This window comes from Camelina sativa, chromosome 11 (assembly GCF_000633955.1).
Source record: "Camelina sativa cultivar DH55 chromosome 11, Cs, whole genome shotgun sequence".
Taxonomy (NCBI): domain Eukaryota; kingdom Viridiplantae; phylum Streptophyta; class Magnoliopsida; order Brassicales; family Brassicaceae; genus Camelina; species Camelina sativa.
Window position 1 is genome coordinate 29,534,215 of NC_025695.1, and position 26,098 is coordinate 29,560,312.

Genomic DNA, 26,098 nt, shown 5'->3' on the forward strand with positions numbered 1-26,098 from the left:
AAAAAAAAAAAAAAAAAAAAAGGCTCAAACAATAATTAGTACTAGTATTTTGCAACAAAAATGATTGATTGTCTCTTAAAATCACATGTTGCATCCTTCACAATTAGCACTTATTAGAAGAATCATTCATTGGGAAAAAGAAAAAAAAAAAAAAGAATTACCAAATAAGATTTGAATCCTACAAGTAGGAAGGAATCAGGATTAACTTAATTAATGATAGATTTTTAACTTATGGGAAAAAAGAAATAATAAAAGGGTGCACGCATTGGTAACCCAAAGCGTCGGTTATTAAATTTTGTTTTTAGGAAAAAAGATTAATTTGTTATTACAGACAGAGAAGAAAGAGTACGAAATTACCCTCGTCTCTAAGAAGGGAAGAGAGAGGGACGATGACGATTAGCCAAAACATTCCATATAAAATAAAATAAAAAATAAACGTAAGAAAAAGCTTTCTCCTTTTATTCTTTTTCTTCCCAAAAATTGGTTTGTGCTGCTGTGAGAGAGAGAGAGAGCATTGCTTGTTTTTGCTTCCATCCATTTTTTGTTTTTTTTTTTTCTTTTGATTTTATCGCAGAAGAAAAAGAAAAGAAAAAAAGAAGAAGATTTCCAAAATAAATTAAAAAAAGAAAAAAAAAGAGAGAAGAAGTCTAAAAATTTTGGACGATAATCAGAAAAGAGAGAGGAGGGCCTCTCGCCCTCTTATTAAAAACCTTTGTCTTCTCCAAATCTCAAGATTTCTCTCAATCTCAGCTCTCTCTTCTTCTTTTTTTTGTTTTTCCTCTCTTTCTCCGTTTCTTTATTTTACGGTATTGATATATTCTCTCTCTCTCTCGCTGTCTTCTTCATCTTCTGGGTTTTGTTTTTGTTTTTTTTTTTGATTCCAAAGCTTCAACCTTTTTGATGATCATTGGGGTTTTGTTTTGCAGGAATCCAAGATCGTGGGTCGATCGGTTTTGACATAATCCGATCACGACCCATCTGCTCTTTTTTTCATCCTATTTGCTTCCCTTCAGGTTTTTTTTTTTGGTGTTTCAGATTCCACTCTTCTTCCCCACTTTTAGATCCATATGTATAATACCAAAAAAACACAACCTTTATTTGCTTGTCTTGCTTCTTCGCAGAAATGGAAATGGAATCATGTAAGCTCTTCATCGGTGGGATATCTTGGGAAACCAGCGAAGATCGTCTTCGTGAGTATTTTCAGAGTTTTGGTGAGGTTTTAGAGGCTGTCATCATGAAAGATCGAGCCACTGGTCGTGCTCGTGGCTTTGGTTTCGTTGTCTTTGCTCATCCTAATGTTGCTGAGAGAGTCGTTTTGCTTAGACATATTATCGATGGCAAAATTGTAAGTTTCCTCCTTTAACCAAACACTCTTCATACATACATTGCTTCCACTTTCAGTCTCGCTGATTACTTGCTTCATTTAGAAGTTGCTGCTTCTCAAAGCAAACCCTTTTGATTTTCTAATTCCCCTTTTAGTTAATTACTTGACTCTTTAAGTTTACAGTCAGCGTAAAAGTGAAAGAGCTTTCTCCCTCTGATAAATGCATTTTCGATCATTCTCTCACACACTAATAAACATGTTAAAACTTGGATTGTTTTCATGGCTACTTAGTCTTACTTCGACTGCTCTCTTTTTGTTGTGTCCTGTGTTGATTTTCTCCATGATCACAGGTTGAGGCTAAGAAGGCAGTTCCAAGAGATGATCACGCAGTCATGAACAAAAGTAACAGCAGCCTTCAGGGATCACCTGGCCCATCTAACACCAAGAAGATCTTTGTGGGGGGTTTGGCATCCTCGGTGACAGAGGCTGAGTTCAAAAAGTATTTTGCTCAGTTTGGTATGATCACTGATGTTGTGGTGATGTATGACCACAGAACTCAGCGACCTAGAGGCTTTGGGTTCATCTCGTATGACTCTGAGGAAGCTGTCGACAAAGTGCTCCACAAGACATTCCACGAACTCAATGGTAAAATGGTGGAGGTCAAACTGGCTGTTCCTAAGGATATGGCTCTCAACACAATGCGGAACCAACTGAATGTAAATAGCTTTGGCAGTAGTAGAATCAGCTCGTTACTGAATGAGTACACCCAAGGGTTCAGCCCGAGTCCAATCTCTGGTTATGGAGTAAAACCTGAAGTTAGGTACAGTCCAGCAGTAGGTAATAGGGGCGGCTTCTCACCGTTTGGACATGGATATGGAATCGAGCTCAATTTTGAGCCAAACCAGACTCAGAACTATGGATCTGGTTCTAGTGGAGGCTTTGGTCGACCCTTCAGCCCTGGATATACTGCGAGTCTCAACAGGTATGGTAACCAGATGGAGTTGGGTGGAGCTAGTGCTGGGAATGGTTCTGTGGTAAATGCAGCAGCAAAGAACCATTTATGGGGAAATGGTGGTCTTGGTTACATGTCAAACTCGCCGATATCAAGAAGCAGCTGTAATGGAAACTCTGGAATGCCTTCACTAGGCAGCATCGGAGACAACTGGGGAGCAGCTGCACGTGCACGTAGTGGCTACCACGGTGAGAGAGGAGGCGTAGGATTAGAAGCAATGAGAGGAGTTCATGTTGGTGGTTACAGCAGCGGCTCAAGTAGCTTGGAGGCAGACTCTCTGTACAGCGACTCAATGTGGCTTTCACTGCCTGCAAAGGCAGAGGAAGGATTGGGGATGGGAGCATTGGACTTCATGTCTAGAGGACCAGCTGGATACATCAACAGGCAACCAAACGGAGGTATGTGCCATTTTTGATCTGAGAATTTGATCATTTTATAGAAAAATCAAAATCTGATGAAAAGATGGTTGATGTTGCAGGAATTGCAGCTTAGAGAAGTGAGAAATCAACACTATTGGAGATCAGATGATTGCAGAAGAGAGTTTTTTAGACGAGGAAAAAAGTTATTAAAAAAAAAAAAAATTATTGGTTCCAAAAAGCTTAAAGCTTTTCTTTTTTACTTTTTTACTATTTTGATTGTTGTTATAGCCTTTTTTCCTAATTTGGGGGTTTGTTTCTTTTTTATCTTCAAAAGAAAAGATGTAAACTTGAGTGATATAAAGAGACAAAGAAACAATGAAATGTATTTTGTTCTTGTCTCTCTTCCTTTTATCTACTAAATCCATATATTGACAAATTCAAACATGAAAACGAATTAAAAAAGAGCAATTTGCCTAGAATGTAGGCAACGTAGTGTGAGGCCGACGTGTGTCAAAACATGTGGATGATGATAAGCCACAGGACAAAGAAAGCAATCCATCATCCATCACAATAATATCCATTTATGTGAAGTGGACCAAAAGAGAGAGAAGCGAGAGTTACAGTCCTCAAACTAGAGACGAAACATCCTAATCCCCTCAAACTCTCTCTCTCTTACAGCTTCAAGACTTCACTGGAATCATCGCCACCATTGTCCCTACACTCCTCCTCTATAAGGTCTCGTCTCACGAGGCTCTCTCAAACCGATAAAGATGCGGTTGCTAGTTGAGGAAGTAGCTTCACCACTGTCCTCTGCATCAACTCCAACGTGTAACTCTCATACTTGCAGATGGAAGCCTTACTCCAACTCTACTGACTTCACAGCCAACGCATCAGATCTTCTCATCCTTCTCGCCTCAGCTCTCATATGTGCTCTCTCCCTCTACGCTGCAATCCATTGCTTTCTCCGGCCAACCCTCGAGACTAACGAAGACCACAAGCCTGATGACCCTGAGGCAGCTGCTTCATCCGCTGCACCAACTCCTACGCTTGTCTACTCATCCGACCTTGAGCTTGCAGGAGCTGAAGCAGAGTGTGCCATTTGCTTGTCGGAGTTCGAACAAGGAGAGAGCATCCAAGTGCTGGAGAAATGTCAGCATGGTTTCCATGTCAAGTGTATCCACAAATGGCTCTCTTCCCGCTCCTCCTGTCCCACTTGCCGAACTTCTATCTTCCCACAACACTCGGAAACTCCTTCCAGCCAGATCAATGCTTAGAGCTTCTTCTTCTTTTTCCATCTTGTCTTTCAAAAGCTTAGAGTTGTATCATGTTTTGCTTGAGATTACTCTGTTTCTGTTCTATAGTATTATTAGTAACACAGACCAACCAAAGTACTAGTTACCAGTCTAATTCTACATCGCCACGTAATGAAAGGAAGCCGTGATGAGTTTTTTTAATAAGATTGATAGAAAAACATTGTACGAGAAAGTTGCTGGACCAGAGGCTTTTTAATCAGAAGAATCAATGGGTTTAATAAGTGAAAGAATCTAGGAAAAAACTAGAGCAACTTGATGACAAATGTGTATAGCATATAGGAGAAGAAATTATATGGAAATTAAGACCATCATTAGTGGAGCAACCCTCCTAAGTTACTCTCATATTAATTAATTATATAATTAATATTAAATTAATTAAAACAATTCTAAAAGAACTTAAGCAAAATCAACTCATTATTAGAGAATCCCAAAGAAGGTTGCTTAAGCATTTAAATAATATTTTTTTAATTTGTGTTTATTAATTATCAAAATTTTATTATCTAAAATGACAAAACAATTATTTAAAAATTTTATATTACATAAAATAGAAAACAATAAAATTTTACAAACTTCATATGTTGTCCCAAAACCTGAAACAAAAGAAGAAGACAAGTAGAGTTAATCACAACAAGAGATAAAAAAAAGTTAAACAAACAAGAGATAAACAAGAGTAAAACAAACCACATATAAGCAAGAGTTAAACAAACAAGAGATAAACAAGAGTTAAACAAACAAGAGACAAAACAGAGTAATTAACAAGAACATAAAAAGCTACTCATTCATTCTACAATCTAAAACACAAACACAAACATAAGATCACAAGAACACACGGGTTCACTCTACAATCTACAATCTACAAGAACATTAACAACAACACACGGGTTTACAAAACGATGTCCAACAAACACTCTACTAATCTTTCCTTCTTTCCTTCTCAACAAACACAAACACTATACACAGGGATCGCTACTGATCCGAACAACAAACACAAACACTAAACACAAACAGAACAACAACCACAAACACTAAACACAGGGATCGCCACAAACACTCTACTAATCTCATGTTACTTTCCTTCTCAACAAACACAAACACTAAACATTTGGGATCGCTACTGATCAGAACAACAAACATAAACACTAAACACAAACACAAACACTCTACTAATCTTACACAAACACAAACATAAGTGAACATCAATCAAATCTCAAAAGCAAAGAATCAACTCCTAATAAGTTAAACCGACACAAAACATTAACAATTCTAACAATCAATGAATTAGCAACCGGTTGAATTAGCAATCCGTTGAATTAGCAAAACATGCAATAAATCGATGATGAGGAGACGAACCTTATCTCTCCGATCTGTTAGCCGGTGGACCTCGTCGTCCGCTTTAGACCCCCGGAAACCTCCGCCGTCATTGTCCCACCAATCTGAAACCTCCGCCGTTGTTTGTCGTGCTCCACCGAAGCGTCATCATCTTAGGGTTACACCGACTTTGGTTAGCCATCGCCTCCGGTTGCCATCAACCTCCATATTTAGCCGGAAATTCGTGTGAAATGGTGGATTTTCCCGGAATTTGGAAAGATCGCGACTTCGATCGCCTTTGTCTTTCACCCGACAGAGAAGAGAGAGAGAGAGAGAGTCGGTTGCGTTTCTCAGAAAAAAAAAATTAACTTTTATATTTAACTTGTAACCAATGGCAAAACGCCACGTCGCGTTACTCAGGGTGTTGCTCGAATTGCTATCAGAAGCAGCGATACTCACCAAGGACTCGATAATGGTTTAATATTGTGTATTTGGGGTCCAAAACAGAGAGTACCACTAATGATGCTCTAATACTATGATGTAACCTGTACTTAAGCTCAATTTCAGAATTTCACCAAATCAACACTTATTGGGCCGAGAAATGGGCCTAATATTTATTGGGCTTATAAATGGGCCTAATGATAGGTAACTCCAGGCCTTTCCCAAACCTTTTAGGCTATACAGTCCTCTCTCGGCTATAAATAGCATTTAAAGAGTAGGAGAGAGAGTCACAGTCACACAACACAACATCCTATTACCTTCCAAAGAGAGAGAGAGAGAGAGAGAGAGAGAGAGAGAGAGAGTCGTTTTGAGACAATGAGTCGGAAAATGGAATCGAACGCAGGCAGCTCCGACGAGAACAGTTCTCCGACTCCATGTAAGTAAAGTTTTCATCTTTTGGACAAATCTGTACTCTTTCTCTATTAGGTTAAAAAAGTCATTAATTAATTTTGTGGTGTTGTTGTGTAATGTGTAGTGAGGAACCCATTTCAGAAAAGTGGGAGTCAGGCGGTGTACGAGGTGAGTGTGACGAAGAACGCGTGCGTGATGAGAGCCGACTTGCCTGGGTGTCCCGAGTCAGACCTCAACTACTGGGTCGACACGGTCGGCAACAACGTGCACTTCTTCGCTGACGAACCAGCCATGCCCGAGTACGAAAACGCCGGACGCAAGTACGGAGGCTCCATGGTGGTCGACCCAGAGGCGTTCGACGTGAAGAAAACTAAGGTGAAGCTTATCAACGGAGTGCTCTGGATCACCGTCCCTAAGATCCCCGGCACAAAGGCCTCCATTGGTGTCGTTGATCAGAAGATCATTCGTTTACCCAGTCAACCACATCATCGCACCTGATTTGTGTCGTCTCTTCGTGATTTGGTTTGTGGTCTAGCTAGGGTTCAGTAGCTAGCTAGCTAACGTCTCTATCTATCTATATCTATCTATCTATATCAATGGCTTGCTCATGCAGCGCTGGTTTATGTTTATCTAATTTCTTCAATGGTTTAATTAAGTAGTACTCTTTTTTTTTTTTTTTTTTTTTGGTCAAAAATTAAGTAGTACTCTCTTACTTCTTCTATCTCAATAAATGAAAAAGTTGTCACCTTTCTTTTTGTTTTGTTTTAATCTTACATTATATAATTTAGCTAATCCACCAGACTATATAGATTATTGCCATGATCAAACTAGATAAAGACATAACCTTGAGAACTTTTTGAACGATATTAATGAAATCGTGTACATTAAAAGAACAAACTTTTAAATTGAGTTGATGAGAAAAAACTTGATAAACACTAATTATCAACAACGGTTGAAAATTTTTACTTTTAGATCTTTTGATGTAAATTAAAACAAGAAAGATTGACAGCTCATAGTTTTTTTTTAGCCATGAAGATTGCTGACGTCAGCGTCATCTTCAATTCAATCACTGTGAAAAAAATGAAAGAGATTGGCATGGAACAATTTTATTTTTGCAGTATTTTTTTTGTCGTATGTATAAACGAATGGAGAAAAAGCATGGGACTGCTCATAGAGTTAGTAAAGTCAGCTCTCTTTCTCTACCGTAAAAAAAAATTCAAAATTCAAAAGAGAAAGCAAGTTCTTTTGTTTTTGCCGAGAGATATACATTAATAATAAGTTAGCTAGTTTTTCTTTTAAAGGCTCTTGATCGACGAGTACGTGACGCCATCCTTGCAAAGACCATAAAAAAAACTTCAAAAGGCTCTTGCACGTGTGGCTTAGAACTTTTTAGGTGATTGTTTTTATTTTTTTTGGGCAAGGATTATCTTAAATATCAAGCTATTGTAATCATTACAATCAGATTTTCTTAATGAAAGTTCACATATTTTCAAAGAAAAAAAAGTTAGCTAGTGTGTGACGTAGTAAGACCAGTCAAACTTCGCGATTGAAGGCGAGAAAAAGCCAGCTGGAGCGTGCCACGTCACAGACTGTACTACCTCAGGCTCATCATCATGGTGCTTCGTCTATATTTATCAACAGCAAAATATAACCAAAAAAAAAACGCCATTCTTAATTACGCAACATAGAACTAGCTAGAAGAGAGAAAAGAAAGAAGAGAGAGAGAGAGAGATGGGTGAGCCAAAGCGAAAATTATTGGACATGTCAAGATTTCCAACAGTTCGAGGTATCTATCTCTTTCCTCACTACTTATCTCTCTTTGTTTTCCTTTTAATTACCAGCTAGCTAGTATAAAATTAGATTTCCCAAGAACATTCATGTTATTGTTTGTAATCTCTCCAGAAAAATGTTGTTTTTATCTAGAAAATTTTTCTCCTTTTTCTTGTTTAAGTGATAACATATATGAACTTGGTACAAAGATTTACATTTTTGTTGTGCTTGAAAAGCTAGTTTTTTTTTTTGTTCATGAAAATTGAAGCTGATCAAGTTAGTTCTGTACTGATCTAGTTTCTCGTACGTTCTCGATGGTTCTCTGTATACATACATCTATTTTGTTTTCATGAAAAAGTAAGGTCCTTTTTTTTATTTTTTTATTTTCATGAAAATGAAACAGATCGAGTTATAAATAAGTTGCATGTTTTTTTTTTTTTTGTTAAAAGGCATTCAAATTTAAAGGCGTGGAACCAAATGTTTTACAGAACCGAAACCCAATATTGGAAGCCCAATGAGATAGATATTAGAATAAATATTAAACCAAACTAAAAAAACTCTTAGTTAAAATAGAACCAATCTTGAACCGAAGAGTTGAATCATAACCAATAAAACAATTAGGCAGTAGTAATCAACTCGAACCATCCCACGCTGTCATCAATGATTGGAGATGAAAAAACACGATCGTGAGAGAGATAAGAGGAGAATCCAGTGGCGATTAGGGTTTGTCCTTTCTTTTAACGAGATCCTTCAAACCAGAGTTGTAGCATGTCGGAGGACAGGATGGAGTTAGAGTGACGGTAGCTGAGTGCTCTGTTTCGCACAAAAGAGTCAATCTGTTTAACAATAAGGTCGGCGGACTTGAAGCTGTTCCGATGAAGACGATGGTTCCTTTCCGTCCATATGTTGTAGATCGTAGCTTGCCAAGCCGTGAGAAGGAGTATCTTGACAACTCTAGAACCTTGGAAGCTAGTGAGCTGCTGAAGGCAGTCAGACCAAGAACGGACAGGGGAGAAGGAGCAGCGGTTGGCGATGAGGTTCCAGATGCTCCAGCTGAACGGACAATCAAAGAAAAGGTGATCACGACTTTCCTCAGTCGATCCGCATAGCAGACAAGACAGATCTACCTGTAAACCTCAAGATCGAAGTCTATCCCTAGTTGGACATCTATTCAACACAAATAACCAGGTGAGGAATCTATGCTTTGGTATGCCTTTAGTGAACCAAATGATCCTATACCATGCCACCTTATGTAGAGTTTCTTTTAGGGCAGTGTAGATGTTACCAGTAGTTCGACCATCTCGCAGTTGGTCATTAATCCACCAGATGTACTTATCCTCTTCGTCTGCTAGTTGTAAGGTAGTTAGCTCAATATGAAGATTGACCTATTTTTCGGATCGTGCAGGTGGTACCCTCCATGTGCCATGACGCTAGAGGTCTGCGATGGTTGATCTTAGCGGGATGTCCAAAGTTCCTTCATTGTGCAGGTAGGTTGACAGTCGTCCTAGACTGCACCAATGATCGCTCCAAAACCTACATTTTCTTCCATTGCCAACCTTAATCTTTATCCAATGGAATACTTCTTCCCGAAGCTTTAAAAGTTTGTTCGTTAACCAGGAGAACTTGTTACTTGGCTTCCGGGTCCAAAAGTTACTAAGATCTCCAGAGAGAACAGCCGACTTGAACCACGCAACCCACACCGAGCCTGCCCTGAAGAATAAGAGCCAGATAAGTTTTATCATACATGCTGTATTCCATTTTCGCAAGTCACGAATACCTAGTCCTCCCTCTGATTTCGCATTTGTGATAGTTTCCCAAGCCACTCGGGCCGAGTGATGACCCTCTGTAGTTCCTTTCCACAGGAAAACACCAGTTAGAGAGTTCAATGTGTCAATACACTTCTTTGGCAAGAGGAAAGCTGAGCACCAGAAGTTCGTCAGTCCAGCAATCGCAGTGTTTAGGAGTTGTAACCTTCCCGCAAATGAGAGAGATTTCATGGACCAGGCATTTAAGCTACTTTTTACTTTCTGGATCAGAGGAGCAGAGTCGAGCAAGGTAAGCTTTTTAGTGTAGAGAGGTATGCATAGATAACGGATCGGTAGTTGTCCATGGCTAACCCCTGTTTCAAGTTTGATCTGGTCAATTCCAGGTTGAGAAAGCCCGGAAGAGAAGAAACTAGTCTTAGGGAGACTGACAGCCAGACCAGAGACAGCTTCAAAATCCTTCAAAATGGTAAGGACCCTTTGAACCGAGGCTAATGATCCATCTACAAATATCAACAAGTCGTCTGCAAAGCTTTAAATCACGACACCTGTAATGATACTTTATTTTTCCTTCTTCTGCAGCTTTATCTAACATGGCAGAAAGACAGTTTAGTGCAAGAACGAAGAGGTAAGGCGATAGTGGATCACCCTGCCTGAGCCCTCTTCTACTTTTAAAGTACCCATGCACGCGCCCATTGAAGCCAACTGAGAAGGAGGGAGTGCATATACATGCCCGAAGCCATTGAATATAGAGTTCAGGTACTTCTATTCCCCTTAGACAGCTAAAGATAAACTCCCATCGGATAGTATCAAATGCTTTTGCGATGTCAACCTTTATTGTTATCCGTTTGGGTACTTTCGATGATAACCATTTACAAGTTCCGCAACAAGCAAGGTATTTTCAACTAATAGTCTTCCTTTGATAAATGCAGTTTGATTCCGCTAGACCAAAGCTGGGAGGGCAGGTTTGATTCTTGCTACCAGAAGCTTGGAGATGACTTTATATAGAGTATTAAGACAGGAGATTGGTCGAAAATCTGAGATGAGAGAGGCTCCGGGGAATTTCGGGATCAAAGCAAGTGTTATTGCATTAGTCGCTGAAGGCAAGAAGGATGTGTGGAAAAACTTTTGAATGCTTGTGGTGACATCTGAACCAAGGATCCCCCAGGCGGATTTGTAGAAGGCAGAGGTAAAACCATCAGGCCCTGGTGCCTTATTTGCATTTAGCTTAAACATTACGTTTGTGATTTCCTCAATGGTAGGCTGTTTTACCATTGTGAGTTTTAGTTCAGGGGAACAACGGTAAGTTATAATGCTTTGTATCCATGCAGGACAACCAGAGATGGGTAGCATAACAACATGACCAAGTAGAGATTCAAAATGACTAACAGCCAGTCGACTCATTTCAACTGGATCATCAATAATAGCTCCCGAAGAGCTAGAGAAGGATCTGATGGCGTTGAATGCATTGCAGATCCTGGTAATGCGATGAAAGTAACCCGTGTTTAAATCTCCCTCTCTAAGCCAGTTAATGCGAGATCGCTGTCGGAAATACGCTTCTTCCACCCTTCTGAGGAAATTCCATTTGGTGTGGAGGTCTTTCTCTTCTTATAACAGAGCTGGCGACGGATTGGATATAGCTTGTACTTGCACAGTTTGTAGCAGTAAGTTAGTCTCTCTCACTCTGTTTTGTATATCTGAAAAATTCTTTTTTGAAAGTGTTTTTAGCTCTCTTTTGAGTGTTTTCTGTTTTGCACTGAGAGTCGACAAACACATTTCCCTTTGATTTGTGTTTCCAGCTAGAATCTTATTGGTTTCCATCATTTGGAGGAAAAGCGGGTGGGTGGAAAGGAAGTTGAAGAACTTGAAAGGTTTGGTACCAGAAGAAGGAAGGGTTGCATCGAGGTTTAGAAGGCACGGTGTATGGTCCGAGTATTCAGGAGCAAGGAAAGAGGCGATAGAGTACGGGTAAGCAGCAATCCACGGGTTGTTTACTAGCAGTCTGTCAAGTTTTTTGGCTATAGGGTTTGAAGGATTTTTACTTGACCAGGTGAAAAGAGGACCTTGATAGCGCACATCAAACAAATCAAGCTATAAGAGACAATCCCGCAACTCTGTCATTCGCGAGGTTAAGTGGTTGACATTTGCATTGGAGTGTTCCCCAGGATGGATAATTTGATTGAAATCTCCTCCTACCATCCAGGGAAGAGAGTCCAACTGAAACCGCTGCTGGAGATCAATGATTTCACACAAAAGGTCAGTACAATTGTCACTTTCATTTGGCGCATAAACTGTTGTGAAAAAGAATCTGTGACCCCCTTGAATTGTGATTTCACTAGTGATCATGTAAAGTGATTGATGAAGAACAGTTATTGATGCAGGGGACCTCCAGATGAGAACTATCCTGCCATCATCATCTGATTTGTGATTCGATGTGAACTGCCATCTAGGACAGGTAAGATTCATGACGTGGTTCAAGTTTGGTTCTTTTATATGGGTTTCTAGTATGGCACCAAAAAGAGGCTGGTTAGTGTATAACTAATTAGCAAAAGGCCGATGCTTATCCGAGTCATTTAGTCCTCGAACATTCCAAAAAAATGGTTGTATATACATGGGAATGTGAGGAGGTAAAAGACAAATGGGAGACTCTCCCGAAGATGGGGGAGGCTCCAAGTATGAGGGAACTGCAGTTTCTATTTCCATATCAGATGGTTGCACAGAGGGAGGAGGGGTTAAGGAGGGTGTGTGAGAGGTTGAGACAGGAGATGGTTGAGGGCGGATTAACAGTAAGGAGGGGTCAGGGGGAGGTTGGGTAGCATCTAAAACTTCAAAAGGGTTTGGAGTAGCAAGAGAGGAGATCGGACAACAATCCACTTGGCCAGGTAAGGATGTTGGTTTGTTTGTTGTGTTTGCTGAGGATTTGTGGGGGTTGATTGGTGGTTTTTGTTGCAAAACAGGACACTCGGGGATCAGAGATGAGACAATGGGACAGGAGGAAGAGGGATCTCTCTCAGGTACTGAAGGGTTCTGTTCTTTTGCAGCATCTAACTTAGAAGCAGGACTTTGTGGTATTGGCTGCTTTGAGGGTGGTTTTGCAGGTTTGCTTCGAACTGGAACCCAAGGAGTAGTAACAGAAGGACAGTACTTGACGACATGGCCAATTTCGTTGCAGTTAGAACAAGTTAGTGGGATCCATGGGTACTCGACTGCTATCGTGATGACTACCCCATTCTCACGAAGAACCTCCACACTTGAAGGTAGAGGCTCTGTCAGGTTTCGTTCTACTTTTACATACGCTTCAGTTAAACTGACAAGATTTCTAGTAAAATCATCCATTTCCTTTGGCTCTCCGACCAGGCCCGCTACTAAACTGATCCCTTTTCGGTGCATCAGGTCAAAAGGCATACCTTTGAGATGAGCCCAGATTGGAATAGCATTCAAGTCAGGCTTATTTCCTCCAAACGAATCCCACTGAGCCACCAAGAACATACACTCACCAATGTACCACATTTTCTTCTCCAATACCTTGGTTTGAATGTACTCATTTGGTAAGCGGACAAGCATCGAGTTATTTGAATGATTAAGGTGAATTTTCAATCTTTGGCCTCTGCCCCATATGTAACTAAGAACACTTTGAATTTGCTTAAAAGATGGTAGTCGACCTTTAAACATACCAAAGATGAAATCTTTGTGTATTGCAGCACTCTCGTGGAAGACCGAATCAGGGATGACTATTCGAGGCTTTCCTTCTCGTGAGTAGTCTACTGGAGCAAGTCGAGAGAGGGATTTGTCAGCTTCTTTTTTGAGTCGTTGTGCCAAAGAATTCGCACTGCGACTGGGAGGAGGATGATTTTGCGGATTTGGAACAGGAGGAGGAGGAGTTACTATAGGAGTAGCGACAACATTCTTTGTGATAGTAACCCCTGGAGTAGTTGCTGCAGGAGTAGGTTCAGCAATTGAGTCTTTTTACGGGGGAGAGGAAGATTGTAGAGGCAGTAGGGATAGGAGGGGAGATAGTTGGGATAGTTGGGATAATTGGGGTACGAGGTGGAGTTGGGGATTGTGGATTACTTAGGAGGATGCGGTTAACCTTCGGAGTAGGACAAGGAAGCAAGCCGTCAATTTCAGCTATAGTACTAGCATTCGAAACTGTAGCAGTGTTATCAGATCTAGGGTTAAGGGTCAGAGATCTAGGGTTAAGGGTCAGAGTTTGATTGTAGGCATTGAGATGTGCCTGAGCCTGAGGGTTTACAACCACATGAGTGGATTTATGATGTGCTTTTAGAGCTAAGACTACTCGCTCAGGAGCGATGTAATCAGTTTGAGAAGGGGAAAGGGAAGCAACAGTGGGAGAGATGGGAGACAAAGGGGGAAAGTCAGAGAGGGAGGCAAGGGGATTTTGGTTTGGAGGGTCAGGAGGGAGGGGTGGGGGACAATGGAAACCACTTTCAGCCATGGCTGAAGTAGGATTTTGGCCGGAAGCACGATCTTCAGGGAACCAGCGGTTCGCCGACATCACAGGTCCATAGACAATATTTAAATTGAAATAATAAGTTCCATGTTTCATAAATGTCTTCCCTTTAATTTGTTCTCTCTCTGTTTGCTTTCTTCTTTACCAAGTTTTTGACGTCACGTTTTCTATTGGGAATTTGGTGAGAAATGCCATTTTCATAATTAAAGTTGTGAGAAATGCCAATTTTCGTCTTACCTTTTCGATTATGTCATTTTTATTTGTGTGTCATAAGAGTAAAATACTATATTACCCCTATAAGAAAAAAAAGAGAAAAAACTAACAATTAATTGTTTGGTGTGGATATGACAGTTTATGCGGTAGACAACATTAATTATGGATATAATTCTCTTTCTCATATAAATTGTTGGTCCATAATTTGATGTCATGTATCTCTATGTCATTTATTGTTTTTTCATTTATGTCATCCAACACATATTTCTCTTTCCATAGACTAAATGTAGTAGACAAGTTATGATAGACAATATGTGCAATGTTTGCAATTGTCCATCACTAGTGAAAGTGAGTTCGTAAGTAGCAGAAGTAATATAACAAATAGACAAATGTCAAATATAGATAGACCAAAGGCTATTACATTTTATTATGAATCATAATTAGTTGTCGATCAAAATAAAAAACATGATGGACAACAAGTTAGGAAAAATATGAAATGGACATATTAAGTGGACCATATCTGGTCCATCGAAAGACAAATTTCTGGTCCAAAGAGTAAAACCTGGCTGGAATGTGGATGGTGCATCACTTGTGTCATTCTCTGGTCTATGACTTGTGGCAATCAGTTGGTCAGTATATATGCACAATGGACAACAAGTTAGAAAACAGGAAATGGACAATTTATTCCATCGGATTTGGTTCATCAGATTTGGTCCATCGGATCTGCTCCATCGAATATGGTCCGCCGGATCTGGTTCACTGGATCAGGTCCATCGAATGCCCAATGTTGAGTCACTGTTTTTGTATGAAACCAAAAGCAGAAACACAATTAACATAGAAAAACTCATACCCAACCTCAATGAAAACATATCTGGAACGAGACAAATTGCTAGATCAAGTTAGAACAAAATGGACTTAGACTTAGTCAACTAGATCTGATTCATCAAAAAATATACCTGAATCAGATGGAGAACATGGCCGAAGAATGGTGTGGATGAAGAAACGATTTATAGAAGGGTTGGTCTCCATCGTGTGTCATCATTGAATAGAGATATACATGATATAAAGATTAAAAGATGAAAGGTTTGAGGATTTCAATGAAAAAATTAGAGAGAAAAAAACCAAGTTCTGTCGTTGGAATGAGAAATAGAAATTGAAGAAGAAGATGAAAAGTAAATTTTAGGTTTTGTAAAAGAAATAATTTAATATTTATTTTTTAATTGTTGTGTTAAAGAATTACAAGAGTATATAATTGTCTTTAAACATAGAAAGTGTGGCAAGCAAGAAAATAATTCAGTAAAAATGGCATTTGTTAAAAAGATTGGTACTGTAGATGCCATAATAAAATATTCTACGCGACAAACAATCAGTTCCAGAAAACGGGTCCAAAGGGTTTCATTGAAGTGAAGGTTCTGGAGAACGACAAGCTCTATGTTCGTGTGGACTTGCCCGGTGTCCTTCACGACGCCGCTGGCGTCAGAGTAGACGCCGTTAGACAAAAGGTTGTGTTTTTCTCCGGCGAGACGGTCATCATCAACAAGAAGGAAGGCGTGCGTGAGTACTCTGGAACAGCCGGTCTTGGCTGTGACTGCTGCGAGATCACTGGCGTGGACCATGTCAAAATGAAAGATGGGGTTTTGAAGATGATTCTCTCAAGGGTTAAGGGGAACAAGAACAACAACAGCAAGTGTACTCTCACTGTGCCTCCGTTCACAGGTTCGATCTCTAAAGTCACCATCTTTTTTACAATCAATTAATTCTTGGTTGTATAATAACACAGACACACACGGATCTAATTCTTGTTGGTACGCGACAGGCCAATCCGGAATACGTTTGGAGGATCATCCGTATATCGTGAAAGGTCGCAAGGAAGCACTTTCCTTCACACCAATAGAAGGGGGAGGGTTTTACTTTGCAGTAGACTTGTCAGGTGCTTGTAAGGATGATGTAGAAGTTTCTGCTAATGAGGATACAATCAGATTCAAAGCCGAGATCAAGAACGTTTGTGAGAATGATGAGAGTGGTCGAACCTAACTCGGTGGTACCACCCACATCATCGGTGGGGATGTAAAATTTGGTGTTCTCATGATTGTGGTTTTACCTCCTCCTCCCAACAACAACGACGCCTAAGGAAGAAGCCCTGTTTAATAATCCCATATCCCTCTCTTGTGCTCTACTATATTTTTCATTTTGGGACAATTAGTTGCATTCACTAGTTTTATTTGTTTAAGTTGAGACAATGGTGTGTGAGAGAGAGTGATACTCGTTATGGCTTTTGTGTTTGTTATGGAATCAAGAGTGATTCATATGTCTTTTGTTTTCACAAATCTTTAAGTACTCTTTTCTAATTTCTTTTGTTTGTCCCTAAGCTGGTTCCACCGAATAACCTGATGATTATGTTGATGATTAATCAGAAACCCCTAAAGCTGATATTGACAATTCTCTTAAGGGCTACATGGAATGTCAAATGTGTACAGATCCTCGGACATTTGATAATCCCCCAGTTGAATCGAAAATGTTCATAGAGGAGCCTAGTGTTGTTGTATAAACTACAGATAATTAGAGAGAGATGATGTTTTTAAAGTTTATTATAGCTTTTTGTGACAGGAAACACAATTCATAGAATTGGTAACGTCAGCTCCTTCTCTTGACGTAAAAATATTAAGAAAGAGGAAGCAAGTTTTTTTACTTGTGGTTAAAAGATGAGGAGAGTGACGTAGGCAAGACCCATAAAACTTGGCTATCAAGGGAGAAAAAAAGAAGAACCACCTGGAGCGTGCCACGTCACAGACGGTGCGATGGGTCTCTATTTTTTATTAACAGCAAAATAAAATAAAAACGCCATTTTTATGCAACGTCCTAGTAGAAGAGCGAGGAAAACAAATTAAAAGAAAGAAGAGAGAGAGAGAGATGGGTGAGAGAAAGGTGCGATGCATTGACCTGTCAAGAACTCCAGGCGTTGGAGGTATATATCTCTTCTTCCTCTAGTAGTTATCTCTTTTTGTTTTCCAGCTATTATTAATTAGATTGTTACGTTTAGGATGTGAAACTTCCAAGTAAACCAAGTAAACCAAGTAAAAAGACAAATACTCTTTTATTGAAAGATAAAGAGAAACCAACTAGAGAGAATATCGGAGTCTCTCCCCTCTCCTTACAAAAGTATTCACTATTCTCGATACCTACTCCTCTGCCCTTGTCTACCTTTAAGTACTAGCAACAAACCCTAGTGATCCCTTGTCTCCATGCTACAGAGCCGTTGTGGCCACCGTACCAAGAGACGATGACCTTATTCTTTATTTAAACTAAAGTGACCTCCCTAAGAGGTTTACTAACTCCTCTTGGTTTACTGGATTCTTTTGCTTGGGCTTTTAGCCACTTGGGCTCTTCTTCCTCTTCTGGTATTGATAGAAAATTGGAGGGTGTTGCTCTGCATACGTATCATTACCCCCGCCTTCGAAATCAACCTTGTCCTCAAGGTTAAAGAGTGGAAATTGACCTTTGATAGTATTGACCCATTCCCAAGAACGCTCGTAGTCAGGAAGGCCCTTCCACTGAATGAGAACTTTTGTCTGCCTTGAACGAGGGTTCGTGCGTCGCCCCAATATCTTCTCTGGTTATGCTTCAAGGACTCCTTCTCCTGAAAGCTGAGCGGGAATGGTAGTGGACACCACCTGATCCCCGACTGCCTTTTTCAACTAAGACACGTGAAATGTATGATGAATTTTGGCCTCCGGGGGTAGCTTGAGGCGATATGCGACTGCTCCCACCCTTGCCTCTACCCTGTACGGACCATAAAAACGGGCTGTCAACTTCTCATTCACCCGTCTAGCCAAGCTGCATCGATGATATGGTCGCAGTTTGAGATAGACCTGATCCCCGACTTGGAACTCTACTTCTCTGCGATGACCATCCGCTTGTGCCTTCATCAACTGCTGAGCCTTGTGTAAGTGTTCCTTGATCAAAACCAGCGTTGCGTCCCTCTCCTGCAGTTGTTGTTCTAAGTCTGCATTGGCTGTAGAACCGGTTTCAAATTTCACCAAGGTGGGTGGTTCTCGGCCGTACAGCACTTGGAATGGAGTCATCCTGATAGCCGAGTGAAACGAAGTGGTATAACACCATTCTACCCAAGGAAGGAACTTTGCCTAGGTGCATGGTTGGTCTCCCGCCAAACACCGAAGGTAGGTCTCCATGCTTCGGTTAGTAACCTCTGTCTGCCCGTCTGACTGGGGGTGGTAAGCGGTGCTAAAACAAAGGTTGGTCCCCGCCAATCTGAACAACTCTTTCGAGAACTGACTAGTGAAGACCTTGTCTCTGTCGGAAACGATGGACCGAGGAAAACCATGCAACCGGATAACCTCCTGAAGAAACTGATTCGCCACGTCCGTTGCTGTAAAAGGATGCTTGATCAGTAAAAAATGAGCATATTTGGACAACCTGTCTACCACCACCAATACTGCATTATGACCTCCGGATTTGGGCAAACCCTCCACGAAATCCATAGGGATGTCCTCCCAGACCTTCTCAGGAATTGGCAGAGGTTGTAACAGCCCCCGAGAGAGAGTGTGGAGTGTTGGTAGCGTTGACAAACTTGACAAGTCGCCACATGCTTGCGAATGTCAGTCATCATCCCTTCCCAAAAAAACAATTCACCAATCCGCTTTTGAGTCTTTAACACCCCTCCGTGACCTCCCAATTTTCCCTCATGAAACTCCCTCATTAGTAATCCAGTGATCGTAGACCCTTTAGGTATCACCAGCTTTCCCTGTCTCAACAACCGCCCTTGGACTAATGAATAATCAGGATTTGCTCCAACACCGGTGCGCAAGCCCTGTATGATCTCTTGCAAGTCCTTGTCTTTATCCACCTCAGAACAAATCTCCTCCAACTGAACCTCTGCGGGAACTGATAGCGCAAACAAAGCTGGGACCATTTCTTTGCGAGACAAGGCGTCAGCAGCCTTGTTTTCCATCCCGGGTTTGTAATGGATGTCGAAATTGAACCCCAAAATTTTGGTGAGCCAGCGTTGGTACTCCATATTGATCTCCCTTTGTTCCAACAGGAACTTCAGACTCTTCTGGTCGGTACGCACCAAGAATCTCCTTCCCAACAGGTAGTGTCGCCATTTCTGAATAGCAAACACTATTGCCATTAGTTCTCATTCATAAACCGATTTGAGCTTCTGTCTGTCGGTCAATGAGTAACTGTAGTATGCGATGGGTCTGTCTTGCTGCATCAGAAAGACCCCTAACCCTGTACCGGAGGCGTCAGACTCGACCACAAACGTTTCAGAGAAATCTGGTAGAGCCAGCACCGGTACTGTGCTCATGGCTGTCTTAAGATGTTGGAAGGCTTCCTCTGCCTCTCGTCCCCACTCGAACTGATCTTTTTTCAGTAATGACGTTAACGGCTTGGCAATGACCCCATAGCTCTGCACAAACTTGCGGTAATATCCGGTGAGCCCCAGGAACCCGCGTAAGGCCTTGACATTCGTTGGTGTCTTCCACTCAACCATTGCACTGATCTTTCTCGGGTCTGCAGCTACTCCATCGGTTGTAATGATGTGACCGAGGTACTCTACCTGCGTGCTCCCAAACTGACACTTCTTGCGATTGGCGTACAGGCTATGTTTCTGTAGCGTCTGTAAGACTTCCTTGAGGTGACCTTGGTGTTCCTCGAGTGACTGGCTGTAGACGAGAATATCGTCGAAGAACACAAGCACAAAGCGTCGTAGGAAGGGGCGGAAGATGTCATTCATTAAGGATTGGAAGGTAGCAGGTGCGTTTGTCAACCCGAAGGGCATGACAAGGAACTCGTAATGCCCATCGTGTGACCTGAAAGCGGTTTTAGGTACGTCCTCCGACTTCACCCTGATCTGATGATACCCCGAGCGAAGGTCCAGCTTCGAGAACACCTTGGCACCGTGCAACTCGTCCAAGAGCTGGTCGATCATGGGAATTGGGTAGCTGTCAGGTACGGTGGCCTTGTTCAAGGCGTGGTAGTCGACGCAGAACCTCCAACTGCCGTCCTTCTTCTTCACCAGGAGGACAGGACTCGAGAAGGAACTCCCGCTTTCTCTGATGATTCCTGCTGCAAGCATGATGGATATTTGCCTCTCGATCTCCTCCTTTTGCGCCTGAGGATACCAAAAGGGCCTCACACTGACCGTTTCTGCACCTGGTTTCAAGGTGATGGCATGTTCCTTTCCTCGTGATGGAGGTAGACCCTGTGGCTCCTCAAACACCTGAGTGTACCCTTCCAACAGCGAACGGAGCTCATCCGGGGTCACTTCCTCACCTACCTCCGCTTGTATACTGCCACATTTGATCCACACTCCTTCCCCTTCGTGTTTCAGCGCCTTCATCATAGCCTTAAGTGAGACAGCGGAGTTCTGGAGACTGTGGTCACCGTGGAGGGTGACCCATTCGCGTCCCACCATGAACCCGATCCTCTGTTCCTTCCAATTGACCATGGTGTCTCCCAACGTCTCAAGCCATTGCATCCCGAGATTGACATTAGCTTCACCCAGTTCCAAGGGAAGGAAACTAGTGATCAAAGTATACCCCGGTAGTTGCAACCTCACGCACTGACACACACGCTTCCTCTCACCATTAGCCCATTACCCATTCTTACCCCGTATCCCGCGGTGCCTCTCGGAATGATCCCTAGTCTTCCCGCCATTGAACTGGATATAAAGTTGTGGTAGCGCCACTGTCGATCATTACCACTACTTCGACCCCTTGCACGTTTCCCTTCAATTTCATGGTGCGAGGAGAGGAGATTCCCGCGGCGGATTGAATTGAGATTGCCGCGAACTCTGGTACCTCCACGGTTTCTTCCATGATTCCCTCTCCTCCTTCCTCTCCGTCCATCCCCTCTTCGTCGGCGGTTGCCAACAAGATCTGAAGCCCCTTGAAGCGACATCGATGTCCGACCTGATATCGCTTGTCACACCGGAAACACAGCCCTTTCGCTCGACGTTCGTTGGCCTCCGCATCCGTCAGCCGTCTGAACGGTGGTTGTTGAGATTCAGGTTTAGGGTTTGTATTAGAACTTTTATCCCCAAAGGGTCGAGACGATGTCGTTTTAGGCTCCGACAGAGGAAATGTCTTATTATTAGAAGACATAACCGTACCCGTCTGGTAGGGCCCACGTGACGAACTCTTGTCTCCCGTGCTTCTCATCGGTGTTTTGCCCGCGATTTCCCACCCGTCGGTGCCGGTGAGTCTCCTTGGGCCTCCCAGTCTTCAACCAGATGAGAGAGGTCCATCATTTTTTTCAGGGTTCTCGGTTCAAACAACTTCACCCCCTTCCGTACCTTGGGTTTCAGTCCGATCATAAACGCCATTTCCAACACCCTCTCTGACACCTCCGGAGCGTTAGACGCGAGAGAGATGAATTCTTTGCAGTATTGTCCGCTGGTATCCTCCTGTCGAAGCAACAGCAGCCTCTCGCCGGCGGTCAGGTCGTGCGCTGTAGCGAAGTTTTCAAGCACTCTGTTTTTCAACTGTTCCCAGCTCAGAAAAGGGTTCCGGTCCTTCTCCCAGCGGTACCACGAGAGTGCATTCCCAACGAAACAGACTCGGACAGCCTTCAACTTGTCTTCCTCCGTGAGCTCCTGCAACTCAAAGTGCTGTTCCACCCGTACAACCCATCCATCCGCCTCTTCTCCTTCGAACAGAGGAAGCTCGAACCTTTTCGAAAGGGGTTCTCTCTCCTCTCTTGGCGGGTTCGGTTTTTGTGTCTCTCCCATCGCTGTCATAGGGCTTTGCGGAAGGCGTTGCTGGGATTCCCCTCCGCTCTGCTTTTCCACTCCGGAGATTTGCGATTCCTCCACGTTGCCCTTGGAAGATCCCCACGCACGACGGTCCTCTTCCACCATTCTTCGTTCCATTCTCTCCAGAACGTCCAGCTTCCCCAACTGTTTCTCCAAGACGTCCAACTTCCCCAGTTGTTTCTTCATGGCGCTGACGTCAAACTCCAAGTTTGACAGTTGCTGGACCTCCTTCTGGATGTTCTCCATGATTTTCTCTAACTCCTCCACCTTCTTAAGCACCATCTACCCAACGGTTTCCCACAGAAAGAAGGCTCTGATACCAATTTGTTACGTTTAGGATGTGAAACTTCCAAGTAAACCAAGTAAAAAGACAAATACTCCTTTATTGAAAGATAAAGAGAAACCAACTAGAGAGAATATCGGAGTCTCTCCTCTCCCCTTAAAAAAGTACTCACTATTCTCGATACCTACTCCTCTGCCCTTGTCTACTTTTAAGTACTAGCAACAAACCCTAATGATCCCTTGTCTCCATGCTACAGAGCCGTTGTGGCCACCGTACCAAGAGACAATGACCTTATTCTTTATTTAAACTAAAGTGACCTCCCTAAGAGGCTTACTAACTCCTCTTGGTCTACTGGATCCTTTTGCTTGGGCTTTTAGCCACTTGGGCTCTTCTTCCTCCTCTGGTATTGATAGAGAATTGGAGGGTGTTGCTCTGCATACATATCATAGATCTTCCCAAGACCATATACAGTAAAACCTCTATAAATTAATACTCTATAAATTAATAATCACTATAAATTAATAAATTTTGCTGGTCCCAAGTCGGACCAGTATAAAAATTAACAATATTCGATAAGATAATAAGATAATAATTTTTTTGAAATCTCAATGTAAAATATGGTCCCAATAATATCATAAATTAATAATCATGTAAATTTATATATATATATATATATATATATATACTGATATAATAGTGTATGTTTCTCCTAAAACTCATTTCTATAGAACATTTGTAATGTTGTATTTTCAAACTATAATGATATCTCTAAAATATTTTATAACATGTCATACAAATAATTAAATTTTAAAGTTTTAATTTTTAGATATGCATCATTTACAATTTGATAATTAGACAGATTATTAAAATATGAGAATTAATATTATTATTATTCATAAATTTGAATTTATGTATGTCATGTGTATAAGTCAATTTGTTTATAGTATTTGTAATTTATTATCAATAATGCTTTATAAATATTACAAGTTCAATTCCTAAACCATAAAATTTATAACATCCGAAAGTTTAATCTTATTTTGCTATAATTGTTCCAATTCATAATTAAAAAAAAACAATTAAAAATATATCTATAAATTAATATCATTATAAATTAATAAAATGTCTTGGTCCCAATATTATTAATTTATAGAGGTTTTACTGTATATATATATATATAGCTTTTTTCCGAAAAAATGTGGTTTTTTTCATGAAAATGAAGCTGATCAAGTTAGTTCATTACTCAGTTTCTTGTTCCTTGATGGTTGATTTATGTATATAGAAACATCTTTTTGCCATGAAAAAAAAGTAAGTCTTTTATTTGTTTTGGTCATGAACACCCAAATATATGATGAATCCATGTAGACTATGTAGTAGTATCTCTCCCCTTTGTTCTCTGTATGCTTTCTTCATGAAGTTTTTGACGACGTTTTTTTTCAATCTTTTTGTACTACACTCATCACAGAGGGATTTTATGCGACGAACAATCAGTTCCAGAAAGCGGGTCCAAAGGGTTTCGTTGAAGTGAAGGTTCTGGAGAACGACAAGCTCTATGTCCGTGTCGACTTGCCCGGTGTTCCTAACGACGCCGTTCGCCTCAGAGTTGACGCCGTTAGACAAAAGGTTGTGTTTTTTTGTCCGGCGAGACTGTCCACGACATGGACTGGGTGCGTGAGTACTCTGGAACAGCAGGTCTTGGCTGTGACTGCTGCGAGATCACTGGCCTGGAGGATGTCAAAATGAAAGATGGAGTTTTGAGGATGATTCTCTCAAGGTCAAGGGTTAAGGTGAACAAGGATCAACAGAGCCACAACAACAACGACAAGTGTACTCTCACCGTGCCTCCTTTCACAGGTTCGATCGATCCCATCAATGATATTCCTCTTTTAAAGCTAATTAATTAGTCACAATCTTTTCATGCCGGCCATATCCAATAGTTACGTTGTTGCAAAATAATACACGATCTGATGATTTTGGTTGGAACTTGCACGCATGCGCATGCGACAGGTCAATCCGGGATACGTTTGGAGGATCATCCGTACATAGTGAAAGGTCGCAAGGGAGTATTGTTTGGTACTGCAATAGTGGGAATAGGGCTTTACTATGCAGCAGACTTGCCAGGTGTTTGTAAGGATGATGTGCAAGTTGATATGTATGAGAATGGAATCAGATTCAAAGCTGAGATCAAGAACGTGTATGAGCATGATGGGAGCGGACGAACCTACCTGGGATGCATCATAAGTCCTCCTTCCAGAGTTCTACCTGTAGTTTCAAGCCACACCATCAGTTGGGATGTAGAATTTGGTGTTCTCGAGATTGTTGCTATACCTCCTGGCAACAACAACAACAACAACGCCTACTAAAGGAAGCTCTATTAAACTATGTATCACTCTCTCTCCCTCTCTTCTACTCTACTCTACTATATATGTTTTTCATTTTGGGACAAGTTACATTATTGACTAGTTTTTCTATGTTTTAAGTTGAGACAATGGTGGTATGTGTGAGAGAGAGTAAGACTCGTTTATGGCTTTTTGTGTTTGCATGCTATGGAATCAATTCAAGTGATTTCTTCAGCATGTCTTTCTTTCCCTTAATTAAGCTGGATCCATCAAATAACTCAAGAGTCCCCAAATGAATATATAGAAACCGTCATACATAAAAGGATTCTAGTCTGATTTTCTTGTCGAAATTTATCGATCAGCATCAGAGACAAGTCAAAAGTTTCGTAATCCTCATCACTCCTCTCCTTTTGCTGGTTTTGTTTTAGAAAAGAGAAAATTGGAATTTTAGTACATTTTTAAAATTTATTTAGAGAATTAGTACATTCACTATTTAAAATTAGTAAAACACATACTTTCACTATTTACTACTATTTGAATTACTTTTTAATCCTTTACAAATCATTTTATTTACAATTGTGCTATTAACATTATATATATATATATATTTTTTATTAGATTATTCCTTGAATCTAATAACTAAAATACTATAATTGTAGTTAAGTTTTGAAAAATAATAAAATGTATTATTTTACCAACAAACCCTTTAGAAAACCGTAAAAACAGAGATTACTAAATTGACATCTTTTTAAACGACGGCGTTTAGGGGATGCTCGCTCAAGTTTACTACTGCCTGCGTACAAACAACAAGATTGAGAACACAATCTAATCTAAAAAGTCGAATTTCATTTGATTTGTGGTTGTATCCCCGATTCAGAAGAAACCCTGAAAGAGAAGAAGGCAAAAAAAAATGGCTGGAAGATTGAGCGGTGTGGCATCAAGAATCATGGGTGGAAACGGCGTCGTCGCCAGATCCGTCGGGTCTTCACTTCGTCAACGCTCCGGAATGGGTCTCCCCGTCGGCAAACACATCGTCCCCAATAAGCCGGTGAGTCCAAAACATAAAATCTCTTCTTGGTTTCGATTTTTTTTTTGGGAAACCCGACTCTCTCTCTCTCTGTATCTATGTATTATTGATTGATGATTCTTCTCAATTGCGACTCAGCTTTCGGTTAACGACGAGCTCATGTGGGACAACGGGACTGCCTTTCCCGAACCTTGCATTGATCGTATTGCTGATACCGTCGGAAAGGTATATTTGTGTATCTATTTAGATTTTATTATGGGCGGCCTAGTACTATATTGATTGTTTCTGATTGA

General features: G+C 41.1%; 5 protein-coding genes, 1 long non-coding RNA gene and 1 pseudogene across 18 annotated transcripts in view; 6 read left to right on the forward strand and 1 right to left on the reverse strand.

Annotated features, from left to right (window-relative positions):
- On the forward strand, positions 577 to 3,101 carry LOC104724603 (heterogeneous nuclear ribonucleoprotein 1). Its single transcript, XM_010443132.2, has 5 exons — positions 577 to 806; positions 927 to 1,013; positions 1,122 to 1,345; positions 1,675 to 2,734; positions 2,815 to 3,101. The coding sequence occupies exons 3-5, from the start codon at positions 1,124 to 1,126 to the stop codon at positions 2,826 to 2,828; spliced, it is 1,296 nt and encodes a 431-aa protein (XP_010441434.1). The 5' UTR covers positions 577 to 806; positions 927 to 1,013; positions 1,122 to 1,123; the 3' UTR covers positions 2,829 to 3,101.
- LOC104724604 (RING-H2 finger protein ATL79) lies at positions 3,209 to 4,086 on the forward strand. Its single transcript, XM_010443133.2, has one exon. It carries the CDS (start codon positions 3,466 to 3,468, stop codon positions 3,967 to 3,969), a length of 504 nt encoding a protein of 167 aa, XP_010441435.1. The 5' UTR covers positions 3,209 to 3,465; the 3' UTR covers positions 3,970 to 4,086.
- On the reverse strand, positions 4,434 to 5,800 carry LOC104724605. Its single transcript, XR_757712.2, has 2 exons — positions 5,359 to 5,800; positions 4,434 to 4,598 (listed from the first exon to the last, which is right to left on the reverse strand). It is a non-coding gene; the product is annotated as an uncharacterized LOC104724605 (long non-coding RNA).
- Positions 6,067 to 6,817, forward strand: LOC104724606 (14.7 kDa heat shock protein-like). Its single transcript, XM_010443134.1, has 2 exons — positions 6,067 to 6,193; positions 6,293 to 6,817. The coding sequence occupies exons 1-2, from the start codon at positions 6,133 to 6,135 to the stop codon at positions 6,664 to 6,666; spliced, it is 435 nt and encodes a 144-aa protein (XP_010441436.1). The 5' UTR covers positions 6,067 to 6,132; the 3' UTR covers positions 6,667 to 6,817.
- Positions 7,843 to 16,652, forward strand: LOC104728488 (putative 57 kDa heat shock protein). 13 transcript variants are annotated; one of them, XR_002033963.1, is made up of 7 exons: positions 7,843 to 7,954; positions 8,388 to 11,365; positions 11,501 to 11,669; positions 11,752 to 11,957; positions 12,083 to 12,583; positions 12,659 to 12,715; positions 12,800 to 12,890. XR_002033963.1 is itself a non-coding variant. In XM_019231663.1 (3 exons), exons 1-3 carry the CDS (start codon positions 7,900 to 7,902, stop codon positions 16,417 to 16,419), a joined length of 669 nt encoding a protein of 222 aa, XP_019087208.1. In that variant the 5' UTR covers positions 7,843 to 7,899; the 3' UTR covers positions 16,420 to 16,652. The 13 variants fall into 13 exon arrangements, 1 of the variants encoding a protein (XP_019087208.1); XR_002033956.1 differs by lacking the exons at positions 12,659 to 12,715; positions 12,800 to 12,890 and having other exon boundaries at positions 8,388 to 9,993; positions 10,088 to 10,170; positions 10,284 to 11,365; positions 12,083 to 12,175; XR_002033959.1 differs by adding an exon at positions 13,403 to 13,492 and having other exon boundaries at positions 12,083 to 13,286.
- LOC104728489 lies at positions 23,656 to 24,802 on the forward strand (annotated as a pseudogene).
- Positions 25,548 to 26,098, forward strand: part of LOC104724608 (NADH dehydrogenase [ubiquinone] 1 beta subcomplex subunit 8, mitochondrial) — a 4,341-nt gene continuing 3,790 nt past the window's right edge. Inside the window, exons 1-2 of the mRNA XM_010443135.2 lie at positions 25,548 to 25,826; positions 25,944 to 26,030. Of these exons, the coding sequence (XP_010441437.1) occupies positions 25,689 to 25,826; positions 25,944 to 26,030 (225 nt within the window). The 5' untranslated portion in view covers positions 25,548 to 25,688. The remainder of the gene's footprint in view (positions 25,827 to 25,943; positions 26,031 to 26,098) is intronic.